The 15,858-nt window shown below is 25.2% G+C and overlaps 1 protein-coding gene across 1 annotated transcript; it reads right to left on the reverse strand.

Annotated features, from left to right (window-relative positions):
• Window positions 1-625: 625 nt before the first annotated feature.
• Window positions 626-11,770, reverse strand: LOC112770354 (naringenin 8-dimethylallyltransferase 2, chloroplastic-like). Its single transcript, XM_072224067.1, has 12 exons — window positions 11,615-11,770; window positions 7,783-8,069; window positions 7,555-7,641; window positions 6,499-6,573; window positions 6,303-6,386; window positions 5,793-5,882; window positions 4,607-4,708; window positions 4,049-4,144; window positions 3,872-3,943; window positions 3,280-3,375; window positions 2,074-2,178; window positions 626-1,013 (listed from the first exon to the last, which is right to left on the reverse strand). Exons 1-12 carry the CDS (start codon window positions 11,664-11,666, stop codon window positions 972-974), a joined length of 1,188 nt encoding a protein of 395 aa, XP_072080168.1. The 5' UTR covers window positions 11,667-11,770; the 3' UTR covers window positions 626-971.
• Window positions 11,771-15,858: the final 4,088 nt, after the last annotated feature.

The following is a 15,858-nucleotide window of genomic DNA, read 5'->3' on the forward strand; positions in this document are numbered from 1 at the left end:
AAATTGCGGCGGTTTTAAAACCGCTGGTAAATATGAAGGAAACCGTGAAAGACTCATTTGGTGGCGGTTTTCAATTTTGTGCCGCAAAAAGTTTGATTTAGCGGTGGCTATACCAGCGGTTTATGAAAACCGCCGCCAAACCCAATCCCGGCGCCCATATCCATGGCCTTTTATAAACCGCCGGTATTTGATTTTGCGGCGGTTTAAAACCGCCGCTAATCAATAAAAAAACCGCCGCCAATACGCGGCTACCTTGTATTACGTTGATACCTTCTTGTAAGCTAAGGTGTAAAAATATCCAAATTTCCAAGACTCTAACCATTATTTGACATAGTAAAATTCACTTAGAAAAATATAACAACAATCAACCCTTCTTCAAAATTAAAGCATAACCACAATTAATACTAATATTGTCTAGTAACACCAAATATTTAAATCAAGAGCAATGCTAGGGGGCCAGCAACATTTGTGATTGGTAGCCATCAACTAGCCATCAATGATGATTTGATGGTGTGAGATTGGTGTGAGATTTCATCCAATGGCTCACCTTTCTCTGCTGGTTACATGCTGGCCAAAATGCAATAAAATTGCTGGCCCCCTAGACTTTTCCTTAAATCAATACAAATAACACAATATTATGCATTAGTCTAAAGTCTTATGCATTTTAAACATAAAACATTAACTTATAGTCTTATAATGACAAATAATACAAAATATTAAGGTTTACAATACTTAAATTCCATATAAGAATAGTCATGATCTATCACTAATAACACAAAATATTAATTGTGTATGATGACCGGGCCGAGTTCGGGTGATCCGAGCTATGGTCCGAACCCGACTCGAAATAATGATCGGGTCTATTTTTGAGACTCTTACCCGACCCTAAATCCGATAAAATCACACCAAATTAGTTCCTAAAGTGTTCAGGACCGAGTTGAACCATATACACCCCTAATCTCCTCAATTCTTCATCGTACAAATAGTACGAGGATGTTTTCCACATACACAAGCTGTGACAGAAAAGATTATAGAAATGATAAATTAGTAATAATATATCTCAATGTGTATTCTGAAGTCAGAACTTTAGTCTTCACAAGTACAATAACTTTAATTTAATTTGTCCATCTATAGAGTATATAATAGAAACATTCAATCATTTTAATCACTAATCTCAATCATACAATTAGTTTTAGTAATTTGTTTCGATTATATATATATAAATGTATCACTTTTATTATATAAAAGTATCTTGAATACGTTTGAAAACATTTTCATGTAATTTTAATAACACAAGAATATACGATACTTACGTACTTAACATAATCCTGTAGTAATTTTTCTTTAATAAAAATATTACTGTATTATAAATGAATTTCAATTAAAATAATACATTTTAAAAATATTCTTAATATGATTTTTACTTACAAAAATATCTGTCAGATTATAAGTTTATTTTTTTTTTGTTTTCAATCCAATTTCTTAGTTTCAATATATATATATATATATATATATATATATATATATATATATATATATATATATATATATTTCAATCATAAGCGTATCATATAACACATCAAAGTAAGATTGTCATGTTTACGTTTCTATTAACGGTGTTAATTAATAATCTTAAGATATAACCAAAACATATTTAAAATATTAAGTACAAAATTTGAACTAATTAAACATTAGACTAACTTTAAAATTTTGAAAAGTTTCAAAGATAAAAAATATAGTTACCCTGTAACATTTTCAACTATAACACAATGAATAGAAACTACAAAAATATATGCTTATTATAAGATACATAACATACATTAGGAGTTATATTATATTTTTACAGTTCTATATATATTTTCTCAAAATTACTAACTCTAATAATTTTGTATTGGAATAAAGTAAAATAATTTTTTAATAATTTTTGTCATAGAAAAAAAGAAAGAAAAAAAAAAAAGCCTTTTCCATTACGTAATCAACTTATGGTACAAAGTTAATTATGAAGCAAAGTGCATTATTTATCTTGAAGATCAATACCTCCGTATCAATTCATTAAGTAAATTTAATGCTTACCTTAAACACAAACATATGAAATGCCTGCAACGAATCTTTATTTGATAAATCTACAGAACTGGCATGATTCCAAACGACCAAAACCATGATGGCATGTGCCAAAACCTAAAAATTGAAAATTACAGTAATTTTAAGGCATTACTACAATGATCAATAATTTCACTTTTTTCGTTTGATATAAATCAATCACGTAATAGTAGAAATAGGAAATTTCAAGAAATACTTTCACTTTGGAAATCCTAATTATTATAGTCGGTTTGGTAAAATTTATTAAAAAGATAGTTGTGCTTGTCAAAAACATAAATATCTTATTTTGTATTTAATAAATTTAAAAAATCATATATTTATATTTTTCCTTCAAGAGTTAGCAATATTTATAAAAGTATTTATAAAATCATATATATATATATATATTCTTAGTCTTTATTAAATTTATATTTATTACAATCCTTATAACTTTTAAAATCAAACATTAGTGCCAATGAGTTATAGCTCAAATGGCATAGTCTCTCCATACTCAATTAAGAGGTTACCGGTTTGAGCCTCCTATCTTTGGTTAAAAAAAAAAATCAAACATTAGCGTGTACTTTATTGAAAACCACCTTTATTTTGTTTGGAGTTATGTTGTATGGATATAGGATACGACACGACACGGGATACGCGAATTTAAAAGTCTTATAAAACAGGAGACAAGGCATATATATAAAATATAAAGTAATTTTTAAATAAATTATAATGATATTTTGCTATTTTGTTGATATTAAAATATAAATTAATTTTTAATTATTTTTAATATATTTTTTATGTATATAAAATATTTAAAATATTTTTTGTTTTAATAATTAATAATATATACTATTTTTAAACTTATTCCAAGAATGCATGTTAAGAATAAAAATAGACACACTGATACGTGATAGTATTTAAGTATGTTTAAGCCTATCTAAAAAATAATTTTTTTTATGTTTTATTAAGACACTATTGGATATAGAAAATATACATATTAAACGAATATCAATGAATATTATGTTCGAAATGTGTTCAACACACAAATACGATAAATCAAAGAAGAGTCAATGTTTCATAGGTTTGGAGCCATGTATATATAAGCCATGTTCTTGGATAAGAAAAGGCTTGGTTTTTCTTTGGATTAAAATGAATGCAACACATAAATAACTTTAACCAATATAAATAAATAGTATTTACCGTGAAAATTTTGCTCCATAGAGAAGGAGATAATGCTCCCAATGTAATAGCAACTCCATAAGCCATTTGAATAAGTGAAATGCATAACCAAAATACCTTGCAAAAGATTAATAAAACAAATAAATGAAGGTATATGTAATAGCAAAATCTGGTGAGCACTGTTTTGAAGAGGTGTTGTATACTTTTTGAAAAATACAAGTTTTTTATTTTGTATTTGATAAATAAAAAAATACATGTATTTATGTTTGCTTTTTAAAAAATGAGTATTTTTGAAAATACTTAAAGTGTAATTTTTTAAAATTAATTTTATATTTATTAAAATAAAAAATTTTAATATAATTTCATACATAAATAAATTTTTAAATTTATTATTATATTTGTTTTTATTATAATATTTTTAAATTTTAAAAATTATTTACTAAATATAATTGTTGTTGTTTGTGTTTATTAAAATTTATTTTTTATTTCATTTATCAAAACAAATAGATACTATAATTTTTAAAAAAATTATTTTTTAAAAAATTAGTTTTCATAAATTATTTTCGAAAAGTAAAAGACCAAAATTTTAATCTGAGGCTTTACAACAAGGTACCTTCTTAACACCCAAACGTATTGCCAAAGTTTTGAGGCCCAATGCTTTGTCTCCTTCAACGTCTGCTAAGTCCTATTTATTATCATCACATATTGTTATATCATTTGATTGAAAACATCCAATAAAAAGATTAGTGTTCTAATATAAAATATTATATTTAATTGCTTAAAAATTTACCTTTGATACTGATATAACTGAATAGAAACAACCCATGACCAAACAGCCAAGAAGTAGAGATCTTGGATAAACAGCTGCCTGTTTTAGTACAAAGGTCTGGACAACATACATTCATGTATTTGTTCCAAAAAATGTATTAGACTTCCATCAAAATTGCATCATATATAGGAAACTAAATTAAATAATATAGTTATTAGAAAAAAAAAAAAAAAAGGTCTTGAGAGTCAATATTGTACAGTCAACTTCAGTAACTAACATTTACATTAGAAAAAAAAAATCTGATATTTTTAAAAACAAAAATATTCAAAATTTAATTAAAAATATCTAAAATACAAACTCAACAAAAACTAATTAATTTTTTAGTAGATTTTGATACTTATAACTTATTTAACAACCTGGTTGAAATTGATTATATATTATAATATTAATTTCCTATGATCACTTTTTATTGGGATTCTTTTCAATGAAATATTAAATTATTCTTTATGTATATAAAAGCTAATTTATATGAAATATGAAGAATATGTCTGTAAAGATTACAGGTCAGTGGAAAAGTACCTTCATGTGGAGAAAAGCTCCTAAATTAAATGTTGTCAGCAGTGTAATTGTACTTGATATTATTGTAAGAATTGTAGATCTCTTCCATCTCAACAAAGGTAACTAGAGAGAGTTTAGAAATGAAAATAATTGTCAAGTCACCATTAAATAAATATTTCATATTTGAGAACATCAAAAGCATGAGCCCATGTTTTTAATCTCTTAAACATAATCTCATACTATATACAAGGTTAAGTGAAACTCATTGAAAGTAACAAGTAAAAAATTTCAAGTAGATAGGAGGAACTCAAATTAACAAACAAATTGATGATGTAGTTACCTAATAAGTTAATCTAAGAAGCAAAGTGCGTATAGGTTCAAAACAAGATAAACAGAGTGCCCATATGTTCAAAACCTAAAAAACAGATCCCAATTTCTTAAATCCCTTCTTCGGGTTGAAGTTCTAACGAACATCTCCTCATTTGAGTCATTTCCGTGTCTTAACTTGCATGCACTTTTTAGGGTCAATTTTACAAAACAATTATTGACTAAACACCCAAATTAACCTCTAAGGAATTCTAAAAAATTTTAGATTAGATATTTTGATTTTGTTATAATATCATTCATCCCAAAAGTTTAAATTGATATGAAAAAACGATACGAACAGTTATACCTCTAATACTTCTTCTCAAGAAAGAGTGTCTTTTGGATTGTTTAATTTTTACATTAGTTATCTTCTTTTCTTTTATTTATTTTATGATATTTTTTTTACTTTTGAGATTTATCAAAGATTAAATTCTAGACCTTTCAAACATAAAGTTTTAATATTATGTCTTAATACCATTCTTCCCAAAAGTTTAAACTAATAAGAGAAAATAACATGAATTGTTATATTTTTAACATATTTTAAATATTTTTTTCTCAAAAATTTTTGACAATTATTTTCATTAGATAGATTAGTCTTTACTAACTTTCAATCAAATTTTTAATATGCATGCTAAAACAATAAAGGAATTAATTAGTCTATTTTTAAAACAATAAAGGAATTAATTTATTTTACATTAGTAGTAGTTCTCGTCTTCTCGATGACTTGTTGAAAATAAAAATTTATTGGATAAGATGATTTAGATTGTAACACAAATAAGACAAACAAGGCAAGCAATTTAGATGAACAAGTTTTTTCCAATTTTCAAAGAAAGCTACTTACATTAAATGCATAAGCACTCGTTAGAACAGCAGTGATAAGATTGGTCCAAAGCAATGGCTTTGATCCTACCATCCATGTAAGCCCAATACTCTGTACAAAAACCATAACAAATTAGGAGAGAGAGAGAGAGAGAGAGTTAAGGCGAAATACATTGTATTAACGAAAGAAATTTAAAAAAAAGGGAAGAAAGTGGAAATTAAATAGTCACTTTCTCATGCATTTTGAAAATTTATTCAGGAGAAATAATAATTATTAGTGATATGATTATATATGTATCTCTTTTTATTATTTTAAATTTTTGTTAAAAAATAATTTTATAATATAGTATTAAAATTTTTATAATCGAAAATTGTATAAAATTATGTTTTGTCATCTTTTGAAAGAAGAAAAAAAAAATAAAACAAAAAGAATGATTCAAAGTTTAAACAAATTTTTAAATAAGACATTTATTGAAGGAAACGTGTCATAATTGAAGTTGGATGCTAAAAATAATCACTCTAAACATCGTACCGAAAGTAGACAGAATCCCACAATTATAACTCCACGTGTGTAGGAATAATCTCCAGATGCCAAAGGAAGATATGGCTTATTGATCTACAATGAAATAATATTTAGTAGCATAAGTAGCTCAATATATATGTATAAGTAAACCTAGTCTATTGAGGTAATGAAAATCCGTAACTTATTTTTAGTAGTAAGTGCATACCTTATCTATTTCAACATCGGCTAATTGATTCGCTCCCATAACATATTGATGCATGCACAGGACAGGTATCATATACTGAAACATAGCCAAAAATTTTAAAATTAATAAACCACTTCTGAAGGTAAAATAGTACCTTACAGAGTAGAGAAGATACTCTTTCTATATATTTCATTCTTTCTTTTTATTTTTTAACTACAATTGTTTTAACCAGCTCTTTTGTTTTTCCATGTTACTTTATAACATATTTTGTATATTATATGAATAATATAATTAAATGAAAAATATTAAGTGACAAAATTTATAAGTGGACAGACCTAAAAAGTGTTATTTTTTGATAATACAATTGTTGTATTTTTTGACAAAATTTATAAGTGGACAACAATTGTATTATCAAAAAATAAATAGATCATTCTAAAATATAAGTGGACAGACCTAAAAAATGTTAATAATTAGACAGAATCTGATACAAGAATAATATTAAAAATATTAAATAAAAATAAAATCTTAAGAATAAATTTATTAAAAATGTTATAAATAAAACATTTTTTAGTAGAAAAATAAAAAATTAATTAATGTTGACTAACATTAACTCGGCCGTTATCTAACATTTCTGGAACCAGTCATAACTTATAATGTTGGGACAAGATAAAGGATACGCTATCCCTTTGTTGTCCATCCCGGTTAGATATACTTACTTATCAAGTAATACTTTTCTGGGAAATAATAGATATATAAATGACTAGAAATTATTGGGGTTTTTAAATTATTCAAAAAATAAGTAATTTGAAATTAATCAATTCATATATTAACTAAACATAAATAATATAAATTCAAAATAAACAATTAATTTGGAAGTTCTAATAATTAAAACCAAGAATTACGAACTTGTATTAAATTTATAATTACTCTATGAATTCAAGTTTATGTTATATATACCATAGAATACTCATCTCTCCTTAGATAAGTATCAAATTTTTTTATGAAGCTATTATTATTATATTTAACTACAAAACATAGTATTAAATAAATTGTGCGCTTTTTACTCGAGTTTATCACCTGCAAAAATCCTTTTAAAAATAACACTGGAGATATATCTGAGAAAGTGTCCACTGCAAGAAGCGATGAAGACAGTGCACCTGAAGTCTTTGTCCAAAAATAAGAAAACAAAATTAGTAATTAATAACCGTTAAAAATTTAATTATTCATGTATTTTCTATTATCAGTTAAAATTTTTTATGGAAATAAAATCATGGTAATGATTAATTATTTATTTATGAAACTAACCACGCCAACAAATGCATACAATCTTGTAAACTTGACAAAACTATTCAGCGCATTTCTGATAGATTCCAAAGTGCTTTTTGATTCATCATGAGATTTTAGTTCAGATTCATATGATTCTCCAGAAGATGCATTCATTAAGTATTTTTTCTCAAATTTATCACTTCTAGATGATCCTCCTTCAATGCCTTTGTAATGGAGCTTTGAATTATACTGCAAGGATCTCCTAATACTGTATTCTTTTGTGAGATTCCTATTATTGCACCACAAACCTCTCTTTGCATAAGAACCTAAAAAAATAAAAAAAATCCAAATTAAATTTCACATTAGGACTGGTGTTAAAAATTGAGACAAGTATAATTATTTATTGGTTTGCCTAACATACATGTGCAGATGTGCTCTAGGAGTATATATTAATGTTACCAATTAAGACAATTTATATATAGAATAATATAAAGTTATAATTTTTAATCTATTTATTCTTTATTTATTAAAAATAAAAAATTTATAAACTTCTATTAATAATAATTTTTAATATTTGTCTTTTATTGTATTTTAAAATATATTTTATACAAATAATTAATTTAGTGACTATTTTTTATCTACATATAATATGATTATATAATAATTATGTAAGGTGCTAATTTTGTGGTTTCCATTTTGTAGGTGACTTATCCTTTATTTAATAAATTATTCAATGTCTACTATTTTTTGTGTGTATAAAAATATATAAAAAGAAATAGGGTTTGTACTATTATTTATGAAAATATAATATCTAAAAGTATCATGAAATAATAAATCAAATGTTTGAAAGATATATTTAAAAAAATTATATAGTAAAACATTATATTTATTGTAAGTATGCATTGATTTGGCTTGTTTTGCTTGTACAAAAATATTTAAAAGATAATAAAAATAAATAACATAAAACAGTCTAAAATAATTTGATTTTTATTTATTAATTATTATTAAAATAAATAAATAAATAATATTAAATATAATAAATATGTTATTATAAATATTACATATATAAAATTATAAATACTAAATTAAATAAAATAATAGCTGCTGAAGGTGTCATTTTGTATCATATCAAAACATTTGACCGTCAAAACAAGGTGGACTTATGTTTCTCTGAGTTTGTAGGGACCGATTAAATGCTCCTTGTAACTTTTGGAGCATCAAAATTCCACACAAAAAAAAAATAGTAAAACAAGTTGTATTTTATTTGTTTTTATTATTATTATTATCATTATTTATTTTTTGTATTGGACTAGTATACTAAAACTAAATGAACTTGGGCCAAGACTTTTTTATATTTTTGTCCGGTAAAAAAATCTGGATCATTCTCAAATTAAATTACATTACTTTATTTTGAATTGATATTAGATTACATAAAATTATAAAAAAAAAAGTTAAAAAATGAAAAGACAAGAATATTGTTTTAGAATTAATATTAAAAGATTAAAATATCTTTTAAAAGTAACTAAAAATTTAATTTAATTTTAAAAAGAATAAAATAAGTTTGTAATAAATTTTAAAAAGACAAAAATACTCTTTTTAAGATTAGAGTTATTCAATTATTTTAAAAATAAAAAATTTATATTAAATTTAAAAAGATAAAAGTACTCTTTTTGAAATTTGAAGAGTAACATTAAAATTTAAAAGTCTAAAATATCTATTTAGTATTAATGGTCTTTAAATGCTTTAAAAATAAAAAATTTGTCCTGAATATTAAAAAAATAAAAATATACTATTTAAGATTAATTTTGAAAAGACAAAAATATCTTTTTAAGAGTATTGTTGTTTAATTAAATTATAATTTTAAAATTCAAATTTAATTTTAAAAAGATTATGATCTATGATGCACTGACACAGACACAGGACACGCTGATACGCGAATTTTAAAATCTTACATGACATAGGGACACACATATATATAAAATATAAAGTATTTTTTAGATAAATTGTAATGATATTTTGATATTTTATTGATATTAAAATATAAATTAAAATTTTTAATTATTTTTAATATTTTATTTTAATTATATCAAGTATTTAAAATATTTTTTGTTTTAATAAATAATAACATATACTATATCTAAATTTATTTTAAGAATATATGTTAAGAATAAGACTGGACACGCGGACACGTGATTGTATTTAGGTGTGTCCAGGAGTGTCCGGAAAAGAATTTTTTATTTTTTATTAAGACACGATTGGACACAGCAGACATGCATGTCGGACGAGTATCGGTGAGTGTAGTGTCCGAAATGTGTCCGACACACGGACACGATAACTCAACAAAGTGTCCGTACTTCATAGATTACGATACACTTTTAAATAATTTTAAAATTACAAAAATACTAGTTATCCAAGGGAATTTTTTTAAAATAAATAATTTAATTATTTTAATTACCAAAATATGTAATTTGTAGCATATTTACTAATTTACATCACATTGATTTATCTCATTTACAATGTAAACGAGATAATTATGAATGCATTTTGTTTATAAATAAAAAAACGAGAATAATAAAAATATAAAAATAATAAAAATATTAATAATTTAAGTTAGACCAAATTATTAAAAATAGAATGCTTTAAATAATAGAAAAGATGGACGAAATCAAATAATAGAAAAGATAAACGATTTTGATAATTTAAAAGTTAAATTAACACATTTAACTAGACATATCACATAATTTAAAAGTTAAAAAATTATCCATTTAAAATTAACACATTATTCTTTTAGAAACTAACTCATTTAAATTAGTATCTATCGAATCTATTATTTTCAAATTTATCGACAGTATTTATTTTTATAACCAACTCTTATTTGTTAGCTTAGTGATTGAGAGTGGGATGGTTTGCAAATGGCACAGACCCCTTTTATACCTTTTTTAATAGTTTTTTTTATTTTATTTCAGTAAAAAAATTAACACTAATAAAATACTAAAATAAAAAAAACGTTGCTTAATAAATAAATAAATAAAAATAAGAGATTAATTTTTATAATTATTTTATATTTTTTATTTAAAAGTATAATTTTAAATTAGTGTTAATTTTTTAAATACTAAGTTTTTTACAAAAATATAATTTTTTGACATTAATTGTTTAATGATATTATCAATATATAATAAAAGTTTCATTAATATAATATCCCTTAGAATATTGCGCTAATATATTATAATATTAATAATGTAAAAACATTTTAAAACTCTAAATAATACAAGAATATTGTAACATCCACGGAATTTGTATATATAATTATATAGTTATATACTAGTGGCAGGACTTTAGGGTTCTCTTATGTTTGACCATCAAAACAAGTTGGAATTGTGAGTTAGATTGGTTGACTCACTTAGATGCTTATAGTTTTTACTCAATTTAGATAACTTGTGTCTTGTGATGAGTTGAGTGGCTGAATTCAGATCAAGTGAGTCGATTTGACTCTTTTTATTTTAATTTTTTATTCAAACAAAAAAGTGAAAAACTATCTAACCTGATTAATCTCTATTATTATTTAATAAAAACATAACAATCGTTAAAAATTTTAATCATTCATCCATACACATAAATGAACAATCTTATATGAAGATTAACTTAACTAATAGAATAAAAAATTAAAGATTAAGTTGGTGATTAAAATTTTGTTGACAATTAAAGTAGTCGATTAAGATTTTTAAAATCTAATTTGAGGTTTTACTCCATTATCTTATTGTAAACGATAAAGAATAGAAAAATAAACACAACAATTCAAGAAATTAAATAAAAAGAAAATAAATAATAATAATAATAATAATAATAATAATAAAAATGAAAGAAGAGATACCGGTGGTGGTGGGAGTAGTAGGAAATGATGACCCTAGAAGCCCAAAAGCCATTATTCAATCTAAAGAACAAAGAATGCAATAGGAGCGAAATTCTGAAAATGCAAGACAAAAAAGGGAAAAAGAAACAATCTCTTTGTGCAATCTAGGACATTCATTGCTCAAACTATTTAAAGAACGCAACTGTACTGATAAAGACGGACCAATTTGCTTTGCCGATGCACTGAAAATTCTAAATTCAACAGCTGAATTAAATATCAAATTAAATCAAAAAAGAAAAGGTTAGCTGAGAAGGCATATAATAAACAACACAAACAACGAATTAAAAAAAAAAAGATAAAATTAAGTTTAAATTTTATATTTTTAATTAATTAATTATTATCATATTTTAAATTTTAAAAAATTAGAATTAACTCCCTTAAACACATTCATATTACGAACGGTTCTTTCCATCCCTTTTTAACCTTTATCACGCAGCCTGCACAGTCCTTTACTGGTCCACATTCACATTTCACCGCGGCAGCCATCATCCGTGGTGTTTGTCTTTCCAAAAGTGTTGCTGTCGTGCGAAATCTGCACAGCCGCAGTCATAGTTGTTTCACGATTTTGTTCTTTCACATTTCCTGTTGTTTACGACCTTAGAACTGCCGCCTTCACTGCTGTTTACGACTCAAATTAAAGATGGCTGCCGCAACTGTTGTCTCGTGATCAATGAGCACATTGCCGTTGCTGCTGTAATGATACAATTAATGTTGTTGTTGTTGAATGCGAGTGAATAGGATCGAAAATGGAGTCATCAATTGGTGAAGAAGGTTCTAATGCCTCCAACTATCGAAAATGGAGTCATCAATTGGTGAAGAAGGTTCTAATGCCTCAAACTTCCGACATCAGTGATCATTTTAATCAATCAGAGAGCAGCATTGAGAATTTGAGCGTTAACGAGGGTCAACTTGATGACAAGATATGTAGTGAAAGTTTTATATGGACGCAGATGTTTATTTTTCATGCAAATGAGATGTTTTTTCATAATTCAAATGTATTATTCTTTTGTATTTTATGTGAATTTGTTGTGCATGTCTATTACTTTTTGGAGCTACATTTATTATTGTAACTTGAGAATCGAAACAATTCCGATGAAAATAATATTTTTTTTTGTTTGAAAAATCATTATCCATGTTAAATAAACAAAAATTTTGATTTTATGTTAATATTTCGGAGTTTAAAAAATATAAATTTATGTAGGATGTTTGTCGTTGAATGATTTAATGCAATTGGATGTCTCTTGTATGTGATATTTCATGTGTAGGTTGCATGTTTTTTTTGTTTCGTGATTGATATTTACTTCGTGAAACGGTATCTCAATTGGTTCATTTGTTTGGCTTTATTTTTTATGTTCAATTGCAGGTCGTAGAAGATATAGACGTTACTGAGATAAAAAATGATGAGATAGAACTGAGCCATGAGATTCAAATTGTAATTTATTGTTGATTTAACAATAACGAGATTTTAGAATCCAATATTAATCATCTGCGGCATTGAGCAATGTTTGTTGTGAATTCATACACAGTTCTAAATCACAGTAGTCTTCGTGAAGATGAAATACCAAGGGTTGAATTGCAGTTTAATTCTTTGCAACTGGCGTAGAAATTTTATGCAACCTATGCAAAGAAAGTCGATTTCGTAAGTAATATTAGGATCATAACATTTGTGCTGGTGAATGTAAATTTTTATGTTAAACAGAATGTTTTTTGGCCAATTCGTTAGTTGTTTCTTATCAAATAAGTCGAATGTTCATTTTCTTATGCTTGCGGATGGATTTTTTTCATTCTGATGTGGATATTTATTTGGGTATACCATTAGTATTTTACTTGATTTGGTTCGTGCTGCATGCACATGCTCCACATGTTTCTCTTGTTATGTAGTTTGGATTGAATTTAGTTTAACGTTTCTTGAATTTAAGTTGGGTTCGAATTATGCCATTTAGATATAAATAATTAAGTTAGAAGACTTTGCCAAAAAATATTGTGAACATGGGCCTATTATCACAAAAATTTTACTAACAGGCTAAATCTTATTTAAGTTTGTCATTTACTTGAAATATAAATTAATATATTATAAAATATAGAGTAAATACCCATCTCAGCCTCTGATAATTCTTTTGAAAAATTACGAGGCCTCCCGATAAAAAATATTCTTTCTGGCTCTTGATATTTAATTTCGTAAGACTGGTTAGCCCTCTATTAATGATCTCTCTTCAGAACATACTTATGTGACATGTTAATTACTAATATATTTTTCATTTAACTTTTATAAGTAAATAATTTAAAAATAACTAATATTTTTTAGTTTTACACAATAAATTTTGCTATTGTATTTAGAAAAGGTAATAAAAAATAAAAAACTAACGACTTTGACAATTATCTTTAAAAGACAATGAGACTTCCAACAAAAAAAAAATTCATCAATCCTAGTTAGTTCTTAATGGATAAATCAACGGTTTAACATGTCATATAAGCTTATTCTGTTAATATAGAGAGAAAATATTGACAGAGGGACTAATCAGTCTTATAGAAGTAAATATCAGGAGCCGAAAAGGGTATTTTTTGTTAAGTACGTCGTTGCCTTTCGAGATAATTGTCAAGGGCCGTTTAGGATTTTTTCTCCAAAATATATGTTACTATTAAATTAAGTGTCTAACAAATGAGAAAATTAATGGGTATGTTAGAATTTGTAGTCAATCTGAAATATGTTGGATGTTCATTTTACTAGATATACGGATGATTCTTTTCATTCTAAAGTGGATGTTTATTTGATTTGAATTGAATTTAACTTAATTTTGCCTAATTTTATAACAATAGAATCACCCGAGTTCAAAAAAGAACGAAATATCTATATGTTTGTGCCTGAAAAATACCACATTGTGTCTTATAAAGAAACTCAAATATTCAACAATTAAAACATATTAAAGAGGATTGTACTATTCAACTTCGACTGTTATTTTTTTCTCTTGACAGTCTTTTTCATGGGTAATCCTTCAGCCTGTTGTATCACGCTGGTCCTCATGTTTGGTACTGTAAATGGTGTTCTCACCTCTTTACACTTGTTTCTTGAATAATTGTGGTATAGAGGTTCAACTTAATCTTCCAACATCTTTCGTACTTAATCAACCAATGAATTTTGTGGACCTAAAACGATGTCTAGCATCAATTCCAATCTAAATGGCTTTAAAATATCCTGTATGATAAATTTGGTTACAAGTAAGAGGTTAGAAGCATCAAACAAATGTATATTGCACAGAACATAAGATAATTCTAGTAGGATTGATAAGTTCACATTGTCCCATTTATCTAGTTGACCATCTTCAGTCCATTTTTTTATGAATTTTATGGCATAGATGCCACGATCACAACTACATAAATAGAGAAGATGGATTTTATCAGGAGGGTGAACTACAAATGCAGATATTGGTATGTTTCGATGCAACTCACCCATTTGATTGTTTAGGGACTTTAGTCGTATGCACAAGTTGGGCTGACTATAAATTTGAAGATGTTTAATTATATATTTTGGACAATGTTTATTTTGTTTTAGACAATGTTAATTTTATTATTTTGTTTCAAAAAATTTGGTTTATGATTATGTTTATTACATATTCATAATTTTAATGACTTTAATTTTTGTAAATTTAAAAATTATAATTTTTATTTGTCTTTAGAAATTTGAAAAAATTGCATGTGCCCAACACGAGAAATATTAAAATTTGTATTTTTGAACAAAATAACAAATTTTAAAGATGTAATAATTTGTTGGTACAAAAAATATATTTTTCTCGACAAGGGAGCATTTTGACTGCTAATAGTTTCGACTATAGAAGCAGAGACAGGTAAGATGAAGTCGAAGAAAGATGGTACAAAGAGAGTCGAATTCGAAAGAGTTCTAGGACTTCAATTAAGAACACTATATTATCACATAATTCGTAAAATTTTCAGTCCCAATGACGTAACAGAACATGAAATATAAATGTATATGAGTGTTAGAAGTCAATTTTTAATTTATTTTTTTTGTTTATTTGATTTATTTTATTTCATTTCTTTACATTTTTGTTATTATTCTGTTTTTATTGAATTTTTACTCTTTCATTTGTTGAGATTTTTTTATTTGATTAATTTATTCTTTTATTTTATTTATTATAAATTTACCACTAATAATTTTGATGTAAATTATTTTGACATTATTACTAAAGTAA

This window comes from Arachis hypogaea, chromosome 18, assembly GCF_003086295.3.
Source record: "Arachis hypogaea cultivar Tifrunner chromosome 18, arahy.Tifrunner.gnm2.J5K5, whole genome shotgun sequence".
NCBI lineage: Eukaryota > Viridiplantae > Streptophyta > Magnoliopsida > Fabales > Fabaceae > Arachis > Arachis hypogaea.

Coding starts and splice junctions, on each gene's coding strand:
- LOC112770354 (XM_072224067.1), bottom strand. CDS start 11,666: ATGGCTTTTGGGCTTCTAGGGTCATCATTTCCTACTACTCCCACCACC. Junction 6,387..6,498: donor CCGATGTTGAAATAGATAAG/GTATGCACTTAC, acceptor ATTTCATTGTAG/ATCAATAAGCCATATCTTCC. Junction 3,376..3,871: donor TACGTTTGGGTGTTAAGAAG/GTACCTTGTTGT, acceptor ATCTTTTGCAAG/GTATTTTGGTTATGCATTTC.